This window comes from Aphelocoma coerulescens, chromosome 23 (genome assembly GCF_041296385.1).
Source record: "Aphelocoma coerulescens isolate FSJ_1873_10779 chromosome 23, UR_Acoe_1.0, whole genome shotgun sequence".
Classification (NCBI taxonomy): domain Eukaryota; kingdom Metazoa; phylum Chordata; class Aves; order Passeriformes; family Corvidae; genus Aphelocoma; species Aphelocoma coerulescens.
In genome coordinates, this window is record NC_091036.1 from 6,791,611 (window position 1) to 6,817,737 (window position 26,127).

General features: G+C 49.1%; 3 protein-coding genes across 8 annotated transcripts in view; 1 reads left to right on the forward strand and 2 right to left on the reverse strand.

Moving 5' to 3' along the window:
• The window catches only part of GRHL3 (grainyhead like transcription factor 3), a 116,904-nt gene that overhangs the window by 32,905 nt on the left and 57,872 nt on the right, over positions 1 to 26,127 (forward strand). The gene's annotated exons all lie outside the window — the stretch shown is intronic.
• IL22RA1 (interleukin 22 receptor subunit alpha 1) lies at positions 2,309 to 9,845 on the reverse strand. Its single transcript, XM_069035963.1, has 7 exons — positions 9,564 to 9,845; positions 7,231 to 7,363; positions 6,755 to 6,927; positions 5,624 to 5,808; positions 5,036 to 5,171; positions 4,723 to 4,844; positions 2,309 to 3,963 (listed from the first exon to the last, which is right to left on the reverse strand). Exons 1-7 carry the CDS (start codon positions 9,604 to 9,606, stop codon positions 2,962 to 2,964), a joined length of 1,794 nt encoding a protein of 597 aa, XP_068892064.1. The 5' UTR covers positions 9,607 to 9,845; the 3' UTR covers positions 2,309 to 2,961.
• On the reverse strand, positions 12,289 to 16,919 carry IFNLR1 (interferon lambda receptor 1). 3 transcript variants are annotated; one of them, XM_069036015.1, is made up of 7 exons: positions 16,728 to 16,919; positions 15,983 to 16,097; positions 15,550 to 15,731; positions 15,068 to 15,210; positions 14,438 to 14,594; positions 14,032 to 14,159; positions 12,289 to 13,837 (listed from the first exon to the last, which is right to left on the reverse strand). In XM_069036015.1, the coding sequence occupies exons 1-7, from the start codon at positions 16,837 to 16,839 to the stop codon at positions 12,926 to 12,928; spliced, it is 1,749 nt and encodes a 582-aa protein (XP_068892116.1). In that variant the 5' UTR covers positions 16,840 to 16,919; the 3' UTR covers positions 12,289 to 12,925. The 3 variants fall into 3 exon arrangements, with proteins under 3 accessions (XP_068892116.1, XP_068892115.1, XP_068892114.1); XM_069036014.1 differs by having other exon boundaries at positions 14,038 to 14,159; positions 15,974 to 16,097; XM_069036013.1 differs by having other exon boundaries at positions 15,974 to 16,097.

Below are 26,127 nucleotides of genomic sequence, written 5' to 3' on the forward strand. Positions count from 1 at the left end.
CAGGGCTGCTGCTCGGGGAGTGAGCAAGTGCCAGCTCCCAGATTTAGCTGAGAAGACAAAGAGCAATGCTTTGCTCTAGGGTTTCAGCTGCCACCTGCTCCTCTGGTGTCCTTGTGACAACTGAACTGCAGCGCTCACCTGTCATCGGCGTGACATCTGCTGGGGACACACACACTCCTTGATTTTATTATCCAGAGCTATCAGAACTGTTATCTGGAGCAGCCAGGATGACTGAGGAGCAGAGTGCTGTTAGGCACAGATGGTTTGCATGGGGAGACCTTTGGAACAATGTTGAAATCCTGCTGTTTACCTGGCAATGTTCTTACACAGAAGGAGATGGAGATAAGGATGTCCTGGAGCAGCTGTTTGACACAAATGGATCAGTTTGGTTCTGAACAGAGGAAGGCAGTGAGGTCAGCAAGGATGACACATTCCTTCAACAGCATGAACCTCTCTTTCCAAGCTTTTCCAAAGAGAAGCAGCTTGAGAATGGATGATCTATGTGTTAAATTTAGAAGGTGACTCATGAGACAAGAACCAATCTCCCTCTGCTCAGAAGATCCAGGCCTCAAAGATCAATATTGACTAAGCCATGACGAGAGCAGGAAGTTGGGGATATTGCAGTCAGTCCCTCCAAAGGACAGGGCTCTCCTGCCTGTGATCCCTGGGCATTACAGCTGCTGGAGGGTGGAACAGGCAGGATGGGATGGGGCTGGAATCATTCCTGCCTTTTGTTCAGTCAGGGGTAATGCAGCCCTGAAGGTATTTAAGGGCCTGAAGGAGAGATGGATGTCCCAGCTCGGGGACACTTTGCATCTTTAGGCACCAACGTGCATTCTAAAAATCCATTCCTAGACTTTCCTCAGTTGCCATCTGCCCTCCACCAAGATGACACATTTATACAGTCTGGGCATGATCAGACCCTGCAGCAGGGATTCTGCTGAGGGATTTGGAAAAGCTTTTAAAATAGAAAATAATGTGATTTTAGCAGCACATTCAAATGCTCTCCCAAGGCCCCCATCCCTTCCACACAACTCTGCCCATACTCTTCCTGTGCTGGGGGTTATATTTCATAACACAATCCAAAATGTTGATATTGTGGCATTTGATTATTCCCTGAGTAGCATCACTGGGAATGTTGTTGACACAAGATATGCAGCCCACAGGCAACTCTGAATAAGGTAATTGCATCACTGGCTTTAAATGCATCTCTGGAGAGGTTTAGTGGGAAAAAATGTCACCCCTGGGGTCTCACAGTCCTTGGGAACCACTCCAGGAGCTGCAGCATTTCTCTGTGCATTGTTTTTTGGGGCACAGAGTACAGGAAACAGATCAAAGGGCATTCCACAAACCCTTTAGCAGTGAATGGTATGGGGTGAGCTCCCTGGAAATGTCCTGCTGGTCGCTGCCCAAGCCGTGCACATATTTCAATCTTTGATACTCAGTGCTTGACACTTCTTCACCACACTTGGAATTTTGACCTTTTGGCCTCACAGGGCTGTGGCTCTTCGTCAGTTGTTGGTGCTGGAGCTCAGAGCTGAACCTTGGCCTGTAAAGTTTCTAAGACTATTTCTTCAATCTTGGGTTGAATCATCAAAAATCTTCACTTCATGAGCCTATGGCTTATTTGCAAAACCACCCCAAAGCAAGTGGAATTTAGCCTTTAGCTTCAGCTTCCCTGGGCTGAGAAAACCCCCAAGTGCACTTGGAGTGGGAACAGCTGAATTTTACCTCTGGTGAGCCTTAGTCTCTTCGAGTGAATACTTCCCCATACCAGTCAAACCCTGCTTATTCCTGTAAATGCTTCCACTTCTCTAAAACTGATGTCCTCTGACACATTTTTCACCACAGCACTGGAAATGAACAGGCTGAACTGTGCTTTCCTCTGGATGAAAAATAATTGCCTCCTTTGGCCCCTGAATTTAGAATTTAACTTGCTTTTGGTGGAGATGCAAGTGCTCCGAGGATTTTGGCTCCCAAAAAATGGTCATGGCAGCTCTGGAGGATGTGCCAGGAACATGGAGCAGGTTCCTCATGGGCAGTGTCAGTGAGGGGTGGGAGGAAGAGCTCAAGACCTCCCCGGTCTCCTTTGTGGATTACTGAGTGCATGGATTGGGATTGGGGTAAACTGAGATTGAGGGTTGGACCGGGAGTGCTGTAAATCCTCACATCCCTGCCTGCCTGGAATGTGATCCCAGGTGCTTCATCCCTGGGGATCTCAAGGGAAGAAGAGAATGTGTGGCTATTGCAGAGAAGGAAAGGAGCAGCAGCTGAGAAATCTCAGAACTGGGCCAAGGCTGCATTAATCTGTTGCAGAGATGAAAAAGGCTTTATCTTTGTACAGGTACTAAAAAAGGCTTTATCTTTGTACAAGTATTAAAAACCACAGAGTACAGGGACATATTTCACAGAACTGTGGCATCAGGAGCTGTTATCAGTTTCAAGGACTCCTTTAAAGGCAAAGTCCATCCCAGGGAAGTAGAATACTGTTTTCCAAGTCATTTATCCAAGGCTAGAACACCAATAACTATTTACTTCTTTTACTCTACCATGGTGAATTCTTTTAGGTTTGCATACCTGAATTTCTTCTAGGTGTGGATACATCTTAGCCCTCGATCTTTGGTGTTGGTAAAGAGCAAAGGCAGTTTCTGTTGTGAATTTTGCTAAATTTTCAGTAAACTGAATTCGGAGTTGGAAATGGGATCTTAACTCATCTTTTAAAGTAACCCAACACATAATAGATTTGAGAATATGCAAGAAAGAAAGACTTGTTGTTTAAGTGCAAAGGTACAGTATTGCAGTGTAACAAGGAGTAATTCTATCAGTAAAGGCACCAAAGCCCACAATGGAACAGGCTGACAGCCCTGAGCACGTTAATACAGCCAGCATTAGCTGTGGTTTTGCATTGCTTCTGTTTCATGCAAGAAAACATCACCTGGATTTTAACACCATTAAGTCATCCTAATAAAATTCTGTGTTATCATCCTCATCCCACTGCACTTTTAAGTCCAAATCTTTGAAGAGCATGGTGAGAGGAGTGCCCCTGACCCGGCCTGAGCTGCTGTCTGGGGACACGCTCAGTTCTGTGCAGCTCAGCTCCTTTGCTGCTGGGAACATTTCCATGCCTGCAGTCTCTGGGAGCTGCACTTTGTTTGCAGGGTGTAGGAATGACTCCGGCAGCATCCACTGCTCCGGGTGGTTCTCTCCGGAGAAATCGTTCCCAGTCCGGACTGAGAGAAGGAGGGTTGCTGACAGAGGTGCCAGCAGTCCATCCTCTGGAACATAGTCTGGCTCAGCTGTCCCTGCAGACAGCAGCAGTGGCAGCTCTGTCTGTTGTCTGTAGCATCCTCCCTGTTCCAGCAAAGACAGGGACAGCTGGGACACACACTCTGGACTTTCCAGCCTGTCACTCTGCAGCAGCAGCTGGGTCTGCCCAGGGCTCCCCTGGAGCAGAACCGACTCCAGTCTGTCCCTGCTCTTCCACAGTGCCACCTTTGGCTGCTGCTCTTTGTAATCCCACTGGCTGCAGCTCTTTCCCAGCCCCTGGGTTTGGAGCTTTTCATGCACAGAATGATCTGGAGAAACTTTCTTCATCCTTTGGTCCGGCTGTGAGCTCCTGTTGGCGTGGTCTGTGCCTTCCACACACACCCCGTAGGTCAGGGGCACGCTTGTGCTGGATGTGGCAGCAGGAATGCTCTGTGCAGCTGTTTGAGGAGTGTAACCAGTCAGAGCTGTGATTTCCACCTGGGATGGCTGAGGGGGCAGCTGGAATGCTGGAACATCCACCTGCTGCTGGTAGGGACAGAAAGGCCGTGGTGGCTCCGGAGCCCAGTCCAAATGTTGGCTCATCTGTGCCAGCTGCACTTCAGGGATGAAAAGGGAAGGTTTGGATAAACTAAGGGGCTTTATGATGTGCTCCACTGTCAGCGTGAGGGGCTGGAATGACGGAATCCCTCTGAAGTCCTGGTGGAACAGATAAACAACCATGGGTTATTAACAAGAAGCTGTGACCTTGAAGGTTTGCTTTAGTTACTTTAACAATTTCTTTGGAGGAGTGTCAGTAAAAGTCAGTAACAACCACCAAGGATCTGCTCTGCTGACAAAAGAACTCTGGGGTTTTTTTTTCCCTGGGGAATGATCCTTCACAGGAATTCAGACATTTCCCATTGTGTATCAATTGAACAATCTTGAAACATGAGGAAGAAAAACTCCGGCTTTTGCTTTTGTAAAATTTGGCCTAAGCCCTGCAGCACAGAAATAGCATGAAAATCCTTGAGCTCATTAGCATGAAAACCCAATTCCTGCTGTGGGAGATGAGGGATAGGTGCGAATCCTAGGATTTCAAGGGGAACTAGGGATTTAGGATGCCTCGGTTTAGCTGCCTTACCCGAGGGGCTCAGTTTGGGGCAGGTTCTGAGCACCCCTCTAGAAAGTGCCAGTAATCTGCACTGATTGCCCAGACACAGCTCATTTACCCTTTAAATCAAGGAGGATGAGTTTAGATTGGATACTGGGGAGAAAATCTTTAGGGTGGTGAGGCCCTGGCACAGAGAAGCTGTGGCTGCCCCATGCCTGGAAGTGTCCAAGGCCAGGCTGGGACAGTGGAAGGTGTGGACCCCATAGCAGGGCGTGGACTAAGTGATCTTTCAGGTCCCTTCCAGCCGCAGGCAGTGGTGATTCTGTGATTTCCAAGCTGAGCTGCAGTGGCTGAAGGGCACTCACCAAGGCCCTGGGCTGGGCACTGCGCTGTTTGATGTATTTGTAGATCACGTAAGTGCCGGCAGCAAAGACCAGCCCTGCACAGAACGCCAGGGCCACCAAACAGTAGAGGATCCACGTCTTGTCTGGGAAGAGAACAAGTGGAAGGAGAGATGGATTAGAAAAATGTCACAATTAGCTGGGTGATGTCACAGGTTTCGTCTCATCAGAATGAATTTTTAAACTATTAAAACGTTCCGTGTTGAAAATCAATGTATTTTGTGCATCCAATATCCCAGCTGGACTTTTCAACTTTCAGCAGAGTTAACAGCCTCACCTGCCAGTGTTTTGACCCAAAACACTTGAGGTTTGCTCCTTCTCTGGAGCAGACAGATATAAACTGTTCCATTGTATTCAGTGTCTGGGTCCAAATTGGAAACTTCAAATTCTTTGTTGTGCTCATTCTTTGTCCACTGTTGAAAAGAAAGGTAAAATCTGTATTTTAGGACGATTGAATTTTCTTTCAGATTGAAAAATTCAGCATAAAATATTATTTACTAATGAGGTCGTACAGGGCTGTAATTACTCTGTGTGTATGGAATTCGGAATATTTATATAATTTTGTTTTCTATTATTTCTGCATTTAATGTTGCATTTCAGTTTCTTAAGACTTGAACTAATTAAGTAATTTTCTTAGTCACCAATGGTTTTACTTTTTGCTAATTATACAGCAGTTTTGGAAAGTCCTTTTTTTCCCCAGAATTTAAGAAGAATGGTTAAAGTTCCTGTTCTCCTGAGAGTCAAAGACTCCCAAGACTTCTCCTTGTACGTCAGAAATCTGCTCCATCCTGTGTAAACTCAGACCCTGCTCCAGCTTATTTGAAATGGGATTTAGAAAATCCCAGTGCCTGAGTTGGTGCTTTACCTGCTGGTGTGTCCTCTGGTTGAATATTGTCAGGTGATAATCCACAGGCCCGAATTTGCTGTAAATGTCCTCCACAGTGAGCTGCTGGTCATCCTCACCCCGCAGGGGGGTAACGGGGGGCCGGATAAGGAACTTGATGGAGCGGACATAGGGAATGTATTCCACTTGTGGTGCTCCTATAATGGCTAGGAAAGACAGAACAGGCAGTGTCAGCTGTTTTAATATCATCTGATATCTTAAACACACCCCAGAGTCACTGAAATTGTTCTTCCTGTTTATACAAAAAGGTGTCTGAGCTGTATGAGCATGGCAGAAGTCAGGCCACTGGAGGTAGAGGTGGTTTTGGGGTTCTGTACCTGCACAGTGTTTGTCCCCAGGAATTCTCGCCCCAGGCCTTTCCTTAGGACCTTGTTCTCCCAGCTCCATGTTCCCTTTCCCTGTGCAGGATATCCTCCTCCACGTGTGTGTGAGGGGTGAAATCCCATCACAGGCACTCAGCTGCCCAAACCCCAATTCCCACCCTCCATCACATTTACAGGGCTTTTGTGCCTGCACTCATCTCTGGGGACAGGCACACGCTACACCCAGCACTGAAAAGAGGTTCAATCCAAGCTTTCCCAGCTTTTTTGGTGCACAGGTCTGAAGGCTCTTCACAACCATTGGCTGCTGATGCCACCTTGAATTATTCTTGGTGATTTTTCAGTGGGGAAATTTTATCCACAGAGCCAATAAGGCCCCCAAAGGCTGCGTTGTGTGTCTGCAGTAGGGCTCACTCAGGGGTTGGGAACATGAAGCATCCATTGGAATGGATGCTTATCCCATTTCACAGCTGCTGGCACTCGCTGGGCTCAGGTTTCTCATCATGTCTTACTCATTTCTTTATGCCTCTCACCAGCAGCTCTCCCTTCCAGCACACCTGGCTTTTCCTTTTCTCCTCTGGGATCAGGAGACTTTAGGGTCAGATCTCACATGAGGCCCTGCCCATTGCTCATTTACCTCCTTGCCCAATACAAACCTCCAGGCCTTCACTCCCTCCCCACCAAGCACAGAGCCTTGCAGGGCTGAGAGGAGAGGAAATGCTGCCCTAAAGGTCGCAGGAAGGAGGATTTGGTGGCTTGCAGTGGTACCTACTCTCTTTGCGGGGCTCGAACCTCTCGGAGCGCACCCAGCTGGAGGAGCAGTTCCTGGCCCTCACCCGGCCATAGAAATGCTCCCTGAAGTTCTCTGTCTCCTGGGTGAGGTTGCAGAAGAGCTGGGTGATGCTCTGGCACTCATTCTTGGTGAGCCAGGATTTCTCTCCATACCTGAGGACAAAACAAGGGTTTGGGTTTGTTTGGTTGAACAGAACCAGAGGAAAATGGAATAGAGAGAAGGAAGTTGCTGAAGGCAAGAGTAGCTCAGTAATGGAGCAAAGCAACCCAAGATGTAAAATATTTGCTTAAATGGGCATCATCTCCCACTTTGAATAATTCTGTCCTTTGGTGAGTTCTCCTCATAATAAATAATAAATTATACAGGCATGAGAAACAGCAAAACCAACTCTTCTCTTGGCCCTTTCTCTCTCTGAGAGCCCTAAGAACAGCCCCAAAGAAGCAAACTTCACCTACTGTTTGTATTGGACATCAAATACAGTGCCAGGGGGAATATCTGCCTCTGTTTCCCAGGTCAGGATGTTCTCAAAGTTTGTGGAAGAAAATGCTGCACGCTTCAGACATGATGATCTCTCTGTAGTCACAATGCCTGAAGGAGCAGAGAAACTGGTATTAAAAAGCATTTTCTGACATCTCAGCCCTCAGATGAACATTGATCCTGTGCTATTTTGCTAAAGCTGGGCTGAAAGGAAGGAGCTTGAGTAGAACAAGACTTCAAACTGTGCTCACATCACACACCTTGCAGACAACTGACTCATCCCAAAGAAATGTAAGTCAGGAATTTATACAGAAAAGCCTCAAAAACTCAAGTCAGAAAGAGAATCCTTGAATTTCTAGTCCGGTTTCTTTAAGAGCACTTAAATGGGTGGTAAAATAAGAATAATAACCTGTTTTCAAGCCCAGAATTACGTCTGTGAATGTCTCTGCTTCCTGCCCCTGCTCAAGGAAGTGACACGCAGAGCTCAGCGTCACCTCCCTGAAGATGTGGCTGCCATTCTCCTCTCATGCTCCATGTTTTGTTGGATGGAAACTGCCTGTACAGAGCGACACCTGATGTCTGGACTCTGACCTGGGTGTGCCAGGGTGAGAGCAAACAGCTCAGCCAGCTCCCTGCTTTCCAAGCCCTGCTCCTCTTCCCTGGGGAGAATGGCTCTGGCTTTGGGGGGGCAGGGGTGTCCCCTGCCCCTGCAAACATATCCCTGGAGAGCAGGATCCCACAGGCCCTCCTGCAGCAAACTGGCTCTGAGATGCTGCAGAAAAGTCCTTGAGGCTTTTATCTCTCTCTTATCATGAGAAAACACAGTGCAAAATTTTCCCAAGGCTGATCCACAAGAGCTTGCAGCTTCAGGATTTATAAACGCTGTGAATTCAGATTATAGGCAGACCCTCAAAGGTAGATCATTTATGCATTCCTCAGCTCTTGGTTTGTGGCATTGATAAACACCTGGAGCACGTGAGGGTTCAGCCCTTGTGAAAAAGTGGGGTGAGCAAATGAAAATAGCACAGATGGGCAAACTGAGCACTGGGATGGGGGTGCCTTGGACAAGATCACATTGAGCAGAGACTAAATCCCACCTGGATCCTCGCTCCAAGCTTCCCCCCATGGAGCAGAACCGAGTGCCACCAATTCAAACTCGCTGGCTGAATGGGAGGAGGGTTAGGCAGAAAGGCACAGAGCCCTTCTCAGTCTTGTGTGTGGCATTTGGGCAGGGAAGTGGTGCAGAAATGGGCTGCTGGCTACTCTGGAGTTTGTCCTGACTTCATCTGCAGCTCCACGTCTGCCTCTGCTCATTCCAGGCTCAGCAGGAGGCAGCAATGTGGGTATGAAGGGGGTGGGATTCCCTGTCTGAGCACCCTGACAACTGAGTCACAAATACCCCTATCTTATCAGGAGTAGGAAATCTCTGTCTTCCCACATTTATCCATGCTAAAACTCTGTTATGCAAAGCAGCATAACACAGGCACAGTCAAGTGTGGGCAGGGGAAAACCAGGATATTTCGCAGTGTGACAGTCCCTGCAGTACAGGAGCTTCACAGTGTAAGATCCCAGCCACAAGCAGATGAATGACAAGGCTGAATGGTGAAAAGCTGGTGTTTGGAAAGAGCAAGTTTATCCTTCATTCACCCTGCAGTGAGCTTGTCACATCTGGAATAGGATTAAATGGCTTTTAGAGGGTAGATCTCGATTAGATATAAGGGAGAAATTGTTCCCTGTGAGGGAGGTGAGGCCCTGGCACAGGGTGCCCAGAGAAGCTGTGGCTGCCCCTGGATCCCTGGCAGTGTCCAAGGCCAGGCTGGATGGGGCTTGAAGTGCCCTGGGACAGTGGGAGGTGTCCCTGCCCATGGCAGGGGGTGGCATGAGATGGGCTTTAAGTCTCTTCCAACCCAAAGCACTCTATGATGACGCTCTCATTTTAAGATTACATTATTTATTTGTACCTCTTTTAAAATCAGGGCTGTTCTTATAGTCATTTGTGCCTTTGCTTAAGACATAAGGAGACTGTTCCAAAGCCCCCTGAAATCAGTGAATATCCTTCGCTCCTGTAGGATTTGGGTTGTAGCACAGTGACAAACCCTTTGAAGTGAAGGAATCTCTTCCTCTCCCTACTAATCCTTCAAGCATACCAACCCCACATGGGAGTTACTACAAGGACAGATCAACATAGAAGAGAACTCAGACAAGAGCTCATTCTCTAGGTGATAATTCAGGAAACAGGATAGAAGTCCAGACTCCAGGATCAAACAGAAACACCACAATCAGCGAGAGCAGAGCAGAGCTCAGGACTTACCGATCACTGAAACTCCAGCCAGGACGATCAGAAATCGCTTCATGAATAGCTCTGCAGGCTGGGCTGGGAGAGCAGGCAGTTGCTCCTGTGTGCAGGTGAATCACCTTTTAAGAGAGCTGAATTCTTTCTTGCCAGGCCAGGTTGGATTTGTTGCTCAGTAACGGAGCAGAGCAGAGCTCCTGTCCTGCCTTCCCTGGGATCTGACCTCCCGGCTGCTCGGAGCCCTGCGCATGTGTGAGACCGGGAGAGTGACAGCAGGAGCACCTCTCCCCTCCAGTGCACACCTGACTGTACAAAGGTGCACAAGCCAGAGGCTGAGAAAATCCCCAGCTCCTGATAAAGAGCCAAATACCTTTTTGCTGAGAGCTTCCTGCCTGAAAGCCCTCCCTGAGGTTCCTAGGGTTTTAGGTTTGCTTTTCTGGTCGGGTAACTTGAGCTTGTTACAACTGTAGATATTAAAACTTAGTGCACCTGGTTCGTTTCATACCTGCTGCAAGCAATGCACCTATTGCCTTAAAAAATACTTCTCAATACTTGCTTAAAATGAAAGTCAGAGCACTGGGTTTTATGCTCTTCTGTTGTTCTTACTGAGCTTGGATGGGAACCAAAGGATCAGGACGTGCCTTGCTGCAGCCTGGGCAGAGCAGGAGCTCCTCAGCTCTGCCCTGACTCTGCTCCACCAGGTTCTGATGTGGGAAAGAGGTAAAAGAGCGGTGGCCTTTCCACAGGAGGAGCACAGCTTTTTGCAGAGGCCGTTGTAGACCTACAATGTTTATTTTTGTGGCTGCTTACAGTGTAAAGGCCTGTTCTGGATATCCTGCCTCCACGTGGTAAGAACTGGGAGCTTGTATGGACAACAAGGCAGGGATACAGTCCTTTTCCCACAGTGTGTTCAGGTTTTAGGATGTTGTTAGGTTATGTTTTCAAATACAAACCCTGTGTGCTTCTGAAGCTGAATGCACACTGATTGCTCTATCCTTGTGGCCAAGCATGTGATGGAATTCACAAACCCCTTCTGCTTCCCTCCTCATCTGTGGATTTCCTGTTCCTGACGCTGTTTCTGTTCCCTGCCCCGCTTGGATATTAACAGGGCTCTGTGCTTCCAACCCTGCCATGGTGCATCACTGGCATTTTGTCATTCTCAGCTCACCTGGACAAAGACAGAGGCCTCACAGTTTGTTAAACAAGACACACCTATCCACCAGTGTCTAATTAAGTACAACTGTTTGTTAGGGTGTTTCCTGAACAGCCTGCTAAAAGTATTTCCATTTTTCCCTTCCCTCACGCTCCTGCTGTGTGATGGGGCAGAGCTTGGAGTGCACCTGAGACTTCAGTTCTGAGAACAGAACTTCAAACTTTATCTCTGCCCTTATTTCTAGCAAGATGTCACCTTTGAATAGCCCAGGAAACACCTCTCCGAATTTTTAGGGACCTGAAGATGCCCAAAACTCTACTTTGAAGTTCAAAATTAGAGTTTCAACTTCCAAACTCTCAAACGTTTGATTTCCTCGCAGTGGGACTGCAGCAAACCTGGTGACTGCTGGGCATGAGCCCTCCATGTGTGGATGTAGCACTTGGGGACAGGGTGGGTTCACAGTTGGACTCGATGATCTCCAGGGCCTTTTCCAAAGGAAATGATTCTCTGATGCTGTGATAAGAAAATGTGGAGGAGTTGGATGCTGCCACCACCTGTCCAGCTCACCTGGCCTGCAGCCTGTCCCTCAGTTCTCTGGACAAGACAAAGAGCTGATCCCAGGCTGTTTGCAGAGCTGGGACGTGTCAAAATAATTGGGTAGAGGTTACACAACTTCAAGGCTTCCTGTAAGTCAAAGCCCGGGGGCTTTTCCTTGATTGCACAAGAAATGGGGTGGTGATTATATTTGGATCACCTGAATCTTTCCAAATGAACTGGAGGGATAACAATGCAGGATGTACCTAAGGACACTTTGATGACAAAGGAATATTCCAGTTGGTGAATCCTTCCCCTCACCTCCCCTTTTGACTTTAATTCACGACCTTAATTAGTACATCCTGCTTCAAAGCAGTTCCCAATCCCTCCTATCAGCCCTTGCTTCTTTTCTCCTGATTCTCAGAAGATTTCAGCTTTCACACCCTCCATCAACACCCTCCCCTCAGCTGAGCCCTCCCCCAGTGCAGAGAATGGCTGGGGAGTGTCTCCCTCTTCCTTTTAATGTTTTGCTTTCCTGTGACTCCTTTACACAAAGGCTCCTTTTTAAAGCCTTTACAAGGGCATGAAGTGATGGGACAAAGGTGATGGCTGTAAACTACCAGAGGGGAGATTGAGATTAGATACTGGACTGAAATCCTCCCCTGTGAGGGTGGGGAGGCCCTGGCACAGGGTGCCCAGAGAAGCTGCGGCTGCCCCTGGATCCCTGGAAGTGCCCAAGGCCAGGTTGGACGGGGCTTGGAGCAGCCAGGGATAGTGGAAGGTGTCCCTGCCCTTGGCAGGGGATGGGATGAACTTCAGGATCCCTTCCAACCCAAACCATTCTGGAATTCTTTGTTCAGAGAGAGAGTCACAGTCCTGCTTTTCCAATGACCAGAGTGACCTGGCTGGGAAGTCTCAGAATTCCACTCCAGCCCAGGATGGGGTCCTGTTTTAAATGGAATGTTTTTCAGGATGAGCTGCAGTCCCCCTTTGTAGCTCTGGGAAACAAAACCACGTACACATGGAGTTCTATATCAAAATATTATTGCTCTCAGACATTCTGCACAGCAGGAGGAATTTCAGCTTCAATAAGTATAAAACAAAAAATAAATAAACAAACATGCTGCACATTTATGACTTTGGCTTCAATTCCCTCTGTTGCAACACAGAAGGTGATCTCTGCAGGATGAGGTGGAGAACTTCTCATCCCACAAAAACCAGTGCTGAATGTCTCTGTTAGGAACTTCACGTCAAGTTCTGCACTTACAGGGAAGCAAAGGTGACATGAGGTGGTTCAAAATCTGCTCCAAATCCACATGCAGGCACAACCCTGCATTTCCAGGACCCAGCTGATGGTTTCACCCAGTGCTGGGTTGTGCTTTTGCCTTTCATAACCCACATGCAGCCGTGCCCTTGCTCTGAATCTCAGCTGACCCCGAGGCAGTGGCTGTTTGCTGGGTGGTACCTCAGAGATGCCCCTGCCTCCCTCACCCCTGGCTGGCTCAGGCTGTGCCAGAGCCTGAGCACCTTATCAGAGGTCACTTAGCAATATAATGCACCTTTTGTGTCCCTGAAGCCATTGCCTTGATAGGCCAGACATCAGTTTTTTGTCCTTGTTCCTTCCAGGATCCTTGCCTGGATATCTGGAGCTCTCCAGCATTTTCCAGGCACTCCACAGACCTGCTTGGGTACTTTAGATCCTTCCCAAGTAATGTGAGTGCTCGTAGCCTGGGAATTGAAACTTTGGGTCGTATTTTCCCTCTGTATTTGAAGTCTCAAAGGCGTCACTCAGCACCGTGGATTCGGGCGGTGTCCCTTCCATAAAATTGTCACTGCCACAGTCACTTGCAATGCCTTCATCCTCTGCCACCTGCAGTGTCCACAAGGGGATGAGCAGCTGGCTGCTGGGATCCTCTCCGGGCTGCGATCCCGAGTCCATCTGGAGCTGCAGATCAGAGATGGGTTTCTGGTAATCCCTGGAGAAATGAGGAGCCTTTCTGTGGGGGTGGTGCTCGTCGGGTTCAGCACAAGTCCCTCCCAGCAGGGGGTGAAGGGGGGTCATTCCCAGCTTTTCCCTGTTTCCATCATCCTGTCCATGCTCACTGGCACCTGGGAATCTCACCTCAGTGAGGGGTATTCTTTCCAAAGAGGAACAGTGATAAAGGGATGTCTCCTCGTTTGCCTGGGATCCCGAGGTGTCCACCTCACCCCTCCTCTCTGCAAAGAGAGTGAAACCCAGGGCACTGAGGTCAAGCACAGATTCACTGTCCACAGAGAGACCTTCAGATCCTGAATCCAAGCTGGTTTCCCCCTGAGCTGCTGGGGGTGGCTGACAGCTGCGAAGTCTCTTTGGATACCGAGGCATTTCATTGTATGGGATGAAAGCGCTGCTGTCTTCTTCCTCCTCATCCTCTGATGATGATGATGACGACGATGATGATGATGGGAAAGAAGCCATCCATGGCAGGTGATGTCCTCCTAAAGCTCTGTTTGTCCTCCTCTGTGGGATTGGCTTCTCCATGCAGCTCAGATCATCACCGCAGAATTCCTTTTCACTGAGCTCCAAGTGGAAGGTTGGTCCTGCAGCTTTAAATTGAGAGAAATCCTACCAGGGAGAAGAAATGAGACCGTGAGCCTGTGATGCTTTTAAAAGAAAAGTCTGGATGTAAGAAAGATTACTTCAAGTGGGAATTATGAATGTAAAAGTGTGAAGTGAAGAACCCCCCACTCCTCCCCAGTCACCCTCTGAAAAACAGCAAGATTCTGAGTCAGGAGAGGACTTCAGAATTTGGGCTATACCAAAACCTGAGGCATCTTCTTTTTCTTGGCCTCGTGTTTCACCAGGCTGCAGATGAAGGGACTGGCCACAAAGATGGGGAGGACAAACAGAAGGATCACGACCAGAAGTGGGAACTTCCACTCCACTGCTGTAAAAGACAGAAATAATGTCCTGTGAGTGGTATTTTACAGGAATTATGGGCTCTACACTGACATACAATATTCAAGGTTTTCAGAAAACATTTCAGGGCTGGCTTTTTAAAATGAAAATATTTCTACAGAAAGCAGGAACTGTTCACTAGAAAATCCAACCAGTCCCTTTAACAGGAAGCCTTTTTTTTGTGTGTTGAAAAGCTAATTTTGGTGACAATCTTTGCCTTGCCCTCATTGGATGTCTCCCCACATCCTTTGCTGGGAAGGGCCATACCTTTGTGGTTTAGTAGCACACACACAGGCTGGGAGAATTCGCTGTGCTTCAAGTCAATGCTTTCGTAGAGAGCCCTGGCACTGAAGCAGTAATTGCCTCGGAGAGCAGTGGTGTTGATGGTCACTGTGTCCTTCCTGAAGCAACCATCATATTCCTTCTGTTGGGAGACAAAGCAGAGCATTGGAAAGATGCTTCTTTCATTATTGGGGTGGTGTTTCTGTACCACTTTAGCTCATGGATCCCTTGTGTGGCCTCAGGGCTTGGGAAGAGCATGGAAGGACCCCATGTCTGGCATCTCCCCCAGGGTTTATGGATCCAGGGTGGGAATTCCTGTGCTGTGCTCTGCTCTGCCAGGGAATGCTGCCAGTGCCACCTGGATTAGTTGTTTTAAACCTCAGGTCTTTAGACTGACTGTAGTGTAGCCTCCCGTTCCTGATAAAAATAGGGAACTACCAAAAAAAAATAAGGATGCACACACACACTTCTACTTTTTGTCTCTGGCTTTGGTTTAACTCTGGTTTGGCTGGCTCATTTCCTCCAGGGCCTGGATCCAGCCCCTCCCTCCCTGCCCAGAAATTTGAAGCTCTTTCAGTTCCTCCATTTCATCCAAGAAGAGCCACTTTTACTGACCTTGTCTTCAGATCCCGCTTCCCAGAGGTTAAGGTCGTACTTCCAAGTGAGGTTCTCCACACAGGTGGGCAGAGGGAAGGAGGCACTCACATGGATGAAATTCTCCTTGACATTCAGGTTCAGCACAGGGGGAGCCAGTTCCACTGCAATTGAGTGAGCAGACGTGAGAATGGGGCTTGCTTGGCTCTTACCTTCCCAGCAGTGACACTTTCCATGGCTGATCCTCACTTCCAGTGTTATCTTGTGATAAGAGGGAGGCAAAGGACACCTCTTACCTAAAATACCCCAGACAGCTTGAAGCCAGTTTGTTCAGCTGGGGCACTGGTGAACAAATTCTGACACTTGCTACAAAATTCATTCCTAAATGATCCCGCTCCTTACTGTTTGTGCTCACTCAAACCTCTGCCATCCATAAAGATCCTGGACAGCTGGGGGGTGTGGTCTGTCCATTTGTGGGAATGTCCTTCCATCCAGGCACTCACCATCTGAGTAGTAATCCTTGAACTGGGATTTCACCCACGGCGACTGGAATTGTCCCCAAACCGCCTTCACCCGAGCCCGGACTTTAACGTAGAAGTTGGAGAGGGCACAAGTCAGGTTGCAGAAGGTTCTGGGAATGTTTTTGCAATGAGGAACCTTCATCCATTTTTCTGGGCGATCCTGGCTGAAAGGAACAACCATACCAAAATATTCAACATGTTCTGCTGTGATTTATAGAGCAAGAGAAGGGAGGGCTTTGGAGTGTGGGTACCAAACGGTGCTCAGAGTTTGGAATACTTCCCAGATGGATCCTGATTCGTTTTGGTGGAAGGTCATTGATCATTATGACAGTTATTAATCAGCAGAGATGCCCAGTTGTTGTCCCTGTGCCACCCCTTCAATCAGACATGGTTTGGGAGCTCTTACCTTTCATACCTCACTGTGTAGTTCACATCTGGGGGAGAGCCTTCCCCTGGAGCCCAGGTCAAAATCATGGCAAAATCCTTTGAAAGCAGTGTCACATTTTGAGGAGGGAAAAGTTGAACATGACCTGGTCAAAGAGGAAAATTATGTGAATGATTTAAAAATACCTTTGGGGGCAGGAAGTACCACTTGGTTCTCACTAAGGTGGTGTCGAAATTTGAAGCAGAGCAGCTCAGTTTATTTAAGACTGGAAATTGGCTCTGGAAGCAGGAGTGATGTAATGTTTTCCTCATCTCTCATGAAACATCTTCATCTCAACAGCTTTTAGAATTAGGACCGACATTTGTGTGAACAATCTCCTTTATCATTTCGAGGGGCTTTCCCCGTGGTCTCACTGCATTTCACTGATTTACAGCCCACACATTCCGCCTGACTCCCCTGCGCTCTCCCCTGGACACGGCTGCCCCACACTTCTCATTCAATCCCAATCCTCCAAAGGCAGATCCTGCCAGGAATTCAGAGCTGCAGGTTTGCCATGTATCTTTTCCTGCCCCCATTTATTCTAGTAGATCACTATGTCCATCACTAGCCCTCAGCAAGACACCTTCCATAGAGAGATTTTAAGCTGTCGCTTCTTTGCCGTGGAATATTTCACTTTACATGAATCATTCCCATTTAAACTGATTAAAATTTATCTCTCCTCCTACCAACAAAGCCATACAGTGAAAGGAAAAGTAACACTCAGGTCTGCACGTACCTTGAGCCTGCTGCAGAAGGGACAGAGCCATCAGGGTTCCCACCCTCCAGCCACACTCGGCAAAGCAGAACTTTCCACTTGTTATAAACGCCTTTCCTTGATCCATTTTCATTTCCTTTATGAAGTTGAGTGAATTCCAGAGGACTGAGGAGTTCAGGACCTGCACACATGCGCCCTGCCTCGCTTCCTGGTACAGCCCTGCACGTGTGACTGGGAGAGGAGCAGGTGCGAGACGGTTTTGGGGGAAAGGAAGGGTAAAGGTTGCAGTACTGCGCCCTCCAGTGCAGCACAGCTGAGCCCTGGCACAGGGGAAGAGCTGCCTCATCTTGTGAGACACCTCGGTAAAACTGTGACCTTTGGTACTTACCTGGGTGGCTGTGAAATATTAATAGAACTTCAATAAGGTTTCAGTGCAGGAGAGAGCTAATAATAACCTGGCAACAATAAAAACAGCGCGATGGGACACTCTGGGAGTCTGGTGTTTACAGGAGATCAAAGACTTTCCCTCAGTTTACGTTACACGATGTTTTTCAGGAGTTAGGGAATTACTCCACTTTACAGCTGGGGGAGTAAAGGGCAGAGATAGGACAGGGATCTGCCCCCTCCCAGTGTGGGCACACGAAAGGACCTGGATCTCTCTGCCACGCTGCCAAGCGCAGTGTGCCCAGGTGTGTGCTCGGAAGGGCTGTGCCACTGCAAGAGAAGGCGGAAAAATCCCTGGATCAGTCATTGATTGGCACTCAGCTCTCCTCCCTTCCCATCACAGGCACCCCCAGGCCGGTGCCATCAGCAACGGGAATGAATCAATGAAGTTACCACGCAGGAGATTTGTATCAGCTTAGACAAAAGAGGTTTTTCTGAGTCTTCCCCAGATGGAGAAAACTCTCTTGCAGCTGGAAAACTCTGCAGCTGGGAGTGTCAGGTTCTGGGAACAAAGTCACAATTTCCTCCAAAAATCTCCATTTCTTCTTACCACAGGTTTGTGTTTCCATGGCTGTTTTGCTACCTCTGTTTGATTAATTTAATTTTTACGGCGTTTCTTGTGCAAAAAAGAGCTATAATCCTTTATAAGGAAAAAAAGCAAAATGAAGGCTCTGGAGGGTCCATTCCCCTTCAGCATCCAAACTGCAGAGCCACAACCAACACAAGCTCTGGTGCTTCCTGAAGCAGCCTGGACAGGATCCAGAGCAGTTCCAGGGCCACTCATTCCGGCCTGGCTAAGAGCCCTCAGGCAGCTTCTCTCCGAGGTGACTGTGATTTTTAGCAAGCGTTTGCAAGAGGTGAATCTTATCATCATCATCACCATCGTCACCATCGTCATCATCCCTTCCTGTGGAACACCCGCTGCACTCTGGGCTCCCCCGGCCTCCTTGGCGAAACTGCCCCGGTGTGCGGCCGCCGGAGGAGCCCAGGAGGGGCCGAGGCGCTGCTGGCCCCACTGGCCCCAGCCCGGGCTGGGGTGGCCGATGCCACGAGGTGTCGCTGCCCGTCAAACAAAAGACGCTTTTCTCCGAGCCACACCGGCTGGAAATCCTGGCGAACCGCTAAAACTCTGCTGTGCAGCGGCCCGGAGGGATTCCCGGAGCATCCATCCTCTCGTGGCACACGTGGGCACAGCACGCCCAAAGTTCTGCTCTCCTGCCCCTCCAGCCTTTGTTTCTGGCTGGGGGTGCCCAGGAAGGGACTGGCAGGAGCACAGGAGAACACACAGTTGTACCCATCAGTGCTCTGGGACCGTGCTGTGGGGTCTTGTGATGCCTTTAGGATATAGGCAGGGATGGTGCTGCTGCAGCAGCACCCTTCATCCTTGGGCAAACCTGCAGCTGTGCTCCTATGGAGCATAAATATTCAGATATTCTTATCCAAGAACCACCTGGACACAATCCTGTGCAAGGTGCTTTAACATGACCCTGCCTGGCCCCACTGTGGTCCTTTCCATCCTGAATCATTCTGTGATGCTGTGAAGTGCTTTGGGATGGGGCTGCCATTCCATGGTACAATGCCTCATCCTCCTGTCACTCTGTGACACCGAGGACAGCCAGGGGACTCCCCCTATTTTCCACCTCTTCCCTCTCTGTGTGCAGCAGATGATTCAGCACAGGAGGGCAAACCCTGCAACCTTTCCTGAGTCACACTCACGGGTATCTGCCCTCCTTGAGGAAGGGCACTGCAGGAATTCCAGAGTGAGGAAGGCACAGCTGGGGCTGTGCTTGGATTTTGTGAGACCTTCGGAAGCGACAGGCAGCACCAAGTGTTGTCATCCCAGCTCCTTCCCTTTGCTCTCAGCCACCCAGGAGCTGTTCTGGCAGAGCTGTGTGTGCTGCAAGCTGGGAGCTGGGGAGGGAGACTGAGCCCAGGGGAGAAAAAACAGATGGAGAATTGTAACAGGGCATTCCTGGTATGGATGGCACCATGGGAAGCCAAACCCCTGATCTGTAAGTGCAGCAGGTGAATGAGCATAAAGGAAATACTCCTTAGCCCCCAAACCAAACAAGGTGGCATACTCTGAAACTAAAAGTGAGACCTCACTCAGTTCCAAAGTTTCCTCTTGTAATTTTTGAGGAGAACATACTGATTTTCAAGGATGCTTAGGGGAAGAGCAGCAAGTTTTCAAACAACTCAAAAGTCACTGGTTTTGGAAAATTTCTCCCCTCTCCCAAGTTTCTTGCACTGAGAGGACAACTTTGGCAGTTCCTGTGCCCAGCTCTCCTTTCCTTGCCCCTGGCTCATGTGGGTCTGTGGGATGAGTTGTGCAGCAAAGGCATCCAAGCCATCCAGGCACTGGGAGTGTGGAAACAGCCCTGGCAGGAGGAGACAGATCCCAGTGACAGCCTGACACTGTCACCTCCAGCAGCTCCAGGAGCCCCATCCTGGCTTCAGGGAACCCGAACTTTCTTCTCTACCCCTGGGAAATCTTTGTTGTAGGCTTAGTTCTTACTCTGAATGTGGAACTTGTACTTCTGTGACTCAGCAAGGGAATTTTTTTCCTTTTCCTGCACAGGACCAGCCCTGACACCCAGGCTGCTGATGGTTGGACTTGAGGGGAATTATTCTGGAAGGTTCACAAAGCAAATATGGGGAAATGATAGGATTAGCAAAGGATGAAATGCTACTGAGAATTAAGAGGTTAAAAAATCTGCAGAGCTGGGTGATGCCAGATGGTAAAACAAAACATAGCAGTGTCCTCTTGACCCAGACAGGCATCTGGGCAACCTGTCACCAGGAGGAAGGGAAGGGAATGGGCTTGATTTTTTTTTTAAACTGAGTCTGAAAAGACTTGAAATGAAAAGCAAAAGCAAAAGCAAACCCATAAATTTTGTTCCCCATACAAGTGCTATGAATCATTTCATCTCCTTTATTTTTTCTTCTGGGGGAGGGTTTTTACAGGAACTCGGGGCTTTGCGTGTGCGCAGGAACAGGAGCTGGCCATGATTTAAAGGGTGTGTACATTTCTCAGTCTGCTCCTAAAGGTGAGGAGAATACAGGGAACCCTGTAAGGACACCTGGACCCTGTGGGTCAGAATTTATGGGACAGTATTTAGGCCACATTTACAAGATGCTGGGAGGGCCCTGCTCCCCTGGGCAGCAGCAATTCCTGGTGCTGCAGCTCTCAGCTGGCTCCAGTTTACCTTGGCCAGGACCTGCAGCTTTTTGGGTGCAATCTGTGGTGTGCAAACACAGAATCCTGGCACAGCTCTAGAGCAAAGGCAGCACTTCTGGAAGTTTAGCTGATTCCCAGATCCCACAGGGACTGGCACAGGAAGGGGGAAAAGGGGGCTCCTGGTTGAGTTCTGCCCATGAGCAGAACCTTTTTCTACCACTGATCAATTAACTACTGCTGTTAAATAGGTCTCACTTAAAGTCCAAACTACAACGAAGGAGGCAAGTTTGGATCTCAGCTGGATCACAGACAGACTCTCCCCTGGGATGTCTGGGTTTGCTCCAGCTGATCACCTGCTTTAGGCTGCTTCTCTCACTTTCCCTGAAACCTGTCCCTTCCCTTCCCTTGCCAGTGCCTTTCCATTCCAGCTGGGAGCAGGCAGGGAGCCTGCCTGGACACGCAGCCCCGGCGAAACTCCCCAGCACAGCCAGGGGAACACGTGCTTGGCCACAAGGAGCAGATCCAGCCCCACGGGAACGGCCCGGGGGCACCGAGCCTCCCGAAACCCCCACTCCCCCCAGCAGCGTGGGAAAACTGCTGGGGACCCTGCATGTTCCAACAGAGAGAGGCCTAATTCCAGCCTGCTGTACTCCCTGAGCCAAACTGTGCTCCTGGGGGTCATCCCACAGCATTCCGAGCTTTGGGAGCATCTCCTCGCTGTGGGATCTGATGTCACCCCGCTGTGAGGGGGTTCTCTCCTGGCTCAGGACAGTGGGGTGCTGGAATGCTGGTCCTGACTGTGAAACCCTGCCCAGCGTGGCAGGAGGGAGGAGGGAGCTAAATATAGGAGATAAATTTTGTCTTGCATGGATTTTACCAAAGTGAGTGCACACGCTGGGAAGGAGGAGGTGGGAGTGTCCAGAAAAGGGAATGGAGCTGGGAAGGGTCTGGAACACCTGGAGAAAAGGAGGCTCAGGAGAGACCTTCTCGCTGTCCACACTCCCTGACAGGAGGGTGCAGTGAGGTGGTTTCAGTCTCTTTTCCCAGGGAACAAGTGACAGCACAAGAGGTCAAGTTGCACCAGGGGAGTTTTAGATTGGATATTAAGGAAAACTTCTTCACTGAGAGGGTTGTAAAGCATTGAACAGGCTGCCCAGGGAAGAGGTGGAGTCACCATCCCTGGAAGTGTTCAGAAAACGTGTGGATGTGGCACCTGGGGACATGGTCTGGTGGGGAACATGGTAGCAGTGCTGAGTCAATGACAATCTTAAGGGTCTTTTCCACCCTTAAGCATTCCATGATTCCATAACATGGGGATGCCATGAATGTTGTGTGTCTTTAACTTGACCATCAGCAGGAGCAGGTGAGTTACCTGCAGAGGAGGATGTGCAGGGAGCCCAGGGAGGATTTCCAGGCCAAGCCTGGGAGATGCTTTTCCCCCGCAACCACCAGCGGCAGCAGCTTCCTGGTGGGGTGGGAAGTCTTTGAATGTTTGCAATGTTTTGCATTGCAGTATTTGGATGCCAAAGCTATGCAGTGCTGTAAAAGTTAATTAGCCAGATAACTAATTAAAGACTTCTCCCTTTTATTGTTGCCAACTTGCAATTCAGAAAGGGGCTTGTGTCAAAGTGAATCCAGCCACACACCCCAGTGAAAGAAGTGATAAACCATTCACAATCCATTAACTATTCTGGGACTGGAGAGGGAAAATCCCATCACTGGCTGGGGGGAAGAAAGGTCCTGATCCCATAAAGCACCACCACAACTGACCCAGCCTGGAATGCCTCTCCAGAGGATCTTGCTGTGGAGGGAACACGATCTATTGGTGCCAGGAGAGGTTATGGTGCTGGAAGAGTCCCCGTGAGCGTGACACGTCCTTGGGGACCTGGTTTGACCTTCCTGGTAGAGGTCCAGGATGGGGTTTATGGGACCCTGAGAGGATGCACAGGAGGCTGTAAGGGCACAAGTGTGGCACTGGCTGGTGGCTCTGCAGTTCTGCCCCCAGAGAGGGTCCCGGACTGTTGAGGGTTCCAGTGGAATGGGGAAAGATCTCACTGGACAACCAGCCACGGATAATCTCCAGTAACCTCCCATAATCTCACTTTTCCGAGTGTCATAAGGCATCATCACTGCACGGGAGGTTCATAATATTTTTAGAAAGGAGCACCACGTTGCCATCCCTGCGGACCAGCCTTGCCAGCAGTGTAGGAACCACGTGCAGTGTCCTGACCTGGCAGTGCTGGGGTCACTCTGGCCCTGGGGAACAGGCAATTAGAGGGTGCAGGGCAGAGGAGCTGAGCTGAGGCTGCTCTGCCTGGCCCCCAGCCAGCAGACAGACGTGCTGTAAGCAAGTGGCACCGGGCCCAGAATTTCCAGGAGGGGTGAGCTCCCATCCCAGATCCGGAGGGGCCCAGATTTCCAGGGGCACTTCGCACGTGCTGGGTGCACCCAGGGTCTGGGCTCTTGTGAAATCCCAGCCCGGCTGAGGGTGGCTGAGTGCTTGAAATTCCTCGGAGCTGCCCGGCCCTCCTTCCCCACTGAAAAAAGAGAGGAATTGAGCAATTCCAGCGAGTGTTCCGAGCCTGGGGAGCTCACGTAGTCCCCAGGGCAGCCACATAGGGCATGGTGCTGCTGTCACCACCAGGCTGCTGCCTGGCACTTCTGAGAGCTCAGAGTTTTGGTGCAGGACTGCTGAGATCAGTCCGTGGCACATTTACACCACACGAGGATCTGGCCAGAATCCTGATACTGGGAGAATACTCTTCCCACCCCCGCTGCTATCAGGCCCAGCCCTCAGATGACAAGAATTTAATTTAAAGGCTCAATCTCTTGTCTGAACAGCTCCCTCCCTCCCCCACTCTGATGAGAGGAAAATCTTCGGAGAGGCATCCAGGCGAGTGGGAAAGCTCTGGAGAGAGCTGTCTCTTGCCCTTCAGCCATCCAGAGAGGAAGAGCTCATCTGAATGAAATGAGGATCAATCAGAGAGAGGCATGGGAAAAGCTGGGAAAAGGAGCCTCCAGTGATGTATATTCATGGGGGGGAAAACCTCCCCCAGACATGCAGGAGCTTTGATGAAAACCCTCCCAGCTGTGCTGGGCCTTTGAAGTGACACAGCAGAAGAGCATTCACGATTAGCCAAGAGATAGAAGCAGATGAGTTCTCAATCAGCTGAATCCTCCTCTTTAGGACAGACTTTCAAGCTCACTTTTTATAACTCCTTCCAAAATTAATGAGAATCATCTGCACGGCACCCCAGCCTTCTTCTCCCCTGCTTCCTCCCCCACCCCAGATAACCTACAAAGCCAGAATCCCATTCCCAGAGGGCAGGAATGGGGTGGCCTTGGTGTTTTGTACTGCAGAGGATAACTGGGAGAAGTCTTGAACCATTATCAGGAAATAAAACGCTGATGCAAATGGGTTACTCTTCTTTTTTAACCAAAAATTTGGTTTCTGAGACACAGGGATTGAGTTGAAGTGTCAGCATTTCATCAGCAGTGTGTCTCCCAGTCCTATCTGCTCCCCTAATCTCAATCTTTCAAAGCTGAGTCTAAAATCTGTGCTCTGGCCGTGTTCGAGCTGGTCTCAGCTGGGAGGGCCTTTGCAGGGGATGAGAGGGATGAATTCCCAACACTGCAGTGGAATTCTGGATCACCCACATGGACCTGCTGCCCAAGGAGTTGAACCCCATCCCTGGAGTTTCCATGAGCATCCAAAGAGGACTTTTACTGCTGGAAGGTTCCTCTGTTCACAAGCTCAGAGCAAAGGTCTGTTCTTTCCAAAATGCAGAAATGCATTTTCACCTGAGCTGGGTGACCTGCTAAGCACACAGTCCTAAAGTTCCTCCTAGGAAAAACCTCCAGGAGTGCCCAGGAACCCAACCCCAGGGCATTTCCCCCCCTTGGTGCCCCGTCCTCGGGGGTGGCTCCTCGCAGGGACACTTAATGGGAAGAGGCAGATGCAATCAGCCAAGTCAGATGCATTTAACACCCTTCAAGGTGCGTTGGCAGTCCCAGATGATCAAAGCCTCCCTTGTGATGCAGTGGCATTGCCAGGGTGTTTTCTTTTAACTCTATCAGATAAGTTGAAAGAAAATCAGTTTTGATGTTGTAAGAAACCAATTTGGGAACGGTCAGAGGCAAAAAGTTGCTCAAGAGTTCAGTTAACTGCGAGCAGGGGCATTGCCAAGGTTGAGAGGGGAATTGCACTTATTGCTGCTTCTTTTGGTGCTGATTTTCACTTTCTTCAATGATTTTACAAGCTTGCAGCTGAACTGGAGGTGTGAAATGTCAGAGATTTGAAATGGGAGGTCTCCATCCCTGCGAATCTCCCTGAAATCTCCCCTGATAATGACGAGCCTCCACCCAAAAGAATGGGTCTTCCCAGGCTCTTTAGTGCTAATGGCACCTGGGCACATGCACCCAGCAATGAGGAAATGTCTTCCCCAGGTGCCTTCGTGCTCCTAGGAACGTGTTGGCATTAAAAACCCACATTTCTTATACAGATCTGTTGTGCGGGATGGTGCAGGCGGTGTCTGGTGTTGACCTGGAGGTGAGGCAGCTGTGGGAACATGAAATCTTTATAACCAGGCTCGGGGACTGTTAATTTTCTCTGTTTTCGTTTTTGTTTTTCCTCTGAATCGTGAGTTCTTTTACTCAGAGTTTGGATTAAAAGGCAGACGACGCTAGGTTGTTTTTCAGACTTAGTTGTTTATTATATCTTATCTGTAACAGAGCTGCACAGAGTGTGCCCCCAAGTTAACAAGGCCCCGAGTTCTAACCTTCAAGGCCTTTTAAGGTCCAAATCACCCAATTATAAAACTTGTTTTTATTTATAATCCAATAACTACCTTTTCATGACCCGCAGTGCGGGTTTTTTGACCCAATACCAGAACAGCCAGATTTGTGAAGAAGAAGGAGAAAAGATGAAGAACAAATCCACACCCCAAATCCTCCATATTGTTACACATATATATTATTATATCCCAGAAACCTAAATTCTCTAAACCCAGGGTTACAACAGGGGACAACCAGTGCAGGCGTCAAACTCAGCCCAGTGGGGTCCCAGTATGGTCATTTTTCCTTGCTGCCACTGGTTCCTCATGGATCCAACTCATCCTGATAGGTGCTTATCAATGGTCATTTCCAGCCTGACCCATTCTGGGATTCTGGGATTTGCACTTTTCCATGTCCCCTTCCTTGAGAACATTTTGTGTTGTGCTCCCATTGTGTTTTCCAGCCTTCCTTTGGCAGCGTCTCCAAAGTGTGAATTCAAAATGAGCTACTTAAATTGCTTTGGATTCCATTAGAGTTGGAGACTCAATTAGAATCAATTCATCCAATTGGAATTCTTTGGATTTACTGTAATTTAATTGAAAGTGATTCCAGATTCAAGTATTTGGTTATGATTTTGAACTGCAGCATCTGCCCTGGCTTCAGTGCCCTATTACTGACCTACTTTAAATTATTGCCGTTCATGAACTCGGATTCTTTCCCTGAATTTCCACCAAGCTCAGGAGGTCCCAGGATCCATCTGAAATGGCTCCACTGGACCTCCAGAGTTTTTCATAGCCTTCAGCTACTTGGGAGAGGAGTGAGGAAGCCAGGAATTGAGGAGGTGTTGGCATGACCATTGGGAAATACCCCAAAACAGCCACTCTGTGTTCACTGGGGAGGAAAGGGACCGTTCCTGTGGCCTCTGCAAGTGGGGAGAGTGGAGCAACAGCTCAGCAGGAGCCTTGCCCAGCCTGTCTGAAGGAGCTGTCGCTGCTCAGGAGTTGCAATCATTCTTCCTGGTTCCAT

What these genes read in the sequence shown, in the direction of transcription:
- IFNLR1 (XM_069036013.1), bottom strand. Translation starts at nt 16,839, where the DNA reads ATGAAAATGGATCAAGGAAAGGCGTTTATAACAAGTGGAAAGTTCTGC. An exon ending in TACACAGTGAGGTATGAAAG is followed by an intron (nt 15,732 to 15,973) that starts GTAAGAGCTCCC and finishes TGTTCCTTTCAG; the next exon opens with CCAGGATCGCCCAGAAAAAT. An exon ending in AGAAGATGCCTCAGGTTTTG is followed by an intron (nt 13,838 to 14,031) that starts GTATAGCCCAAA and finishes TCTCCCTGGTAG; the next exon opens with GATTTCTCTCAATTTAAAGC.
- IL22RA1 (XM_069035963.1), bottom strand. Translation starts at nt 9,606, where the DNA reads ATGAAGCGATTTCTGATCGTCCTGGCTGGAGTTTCAGTGATCG. An exon ending in GGCTGGAGTTTCAGTGATCG is followed by an intron (nt 7,364 to 9,563) that starts GTAAGTCCTGAG and finishes CTGCTCCTTCAG; the next exon opens with GCATTGTGACTACAGAGAGA. An exon ending in TTGGGTCAAAACACTGGCAG is followed by an intron (nt 4,845 to 5,035) that starts GTGAGGCTGTTA and finishes TTCTCTTCCCAG; the next exon opens with ACAAGACGTGGATCCTCTAC.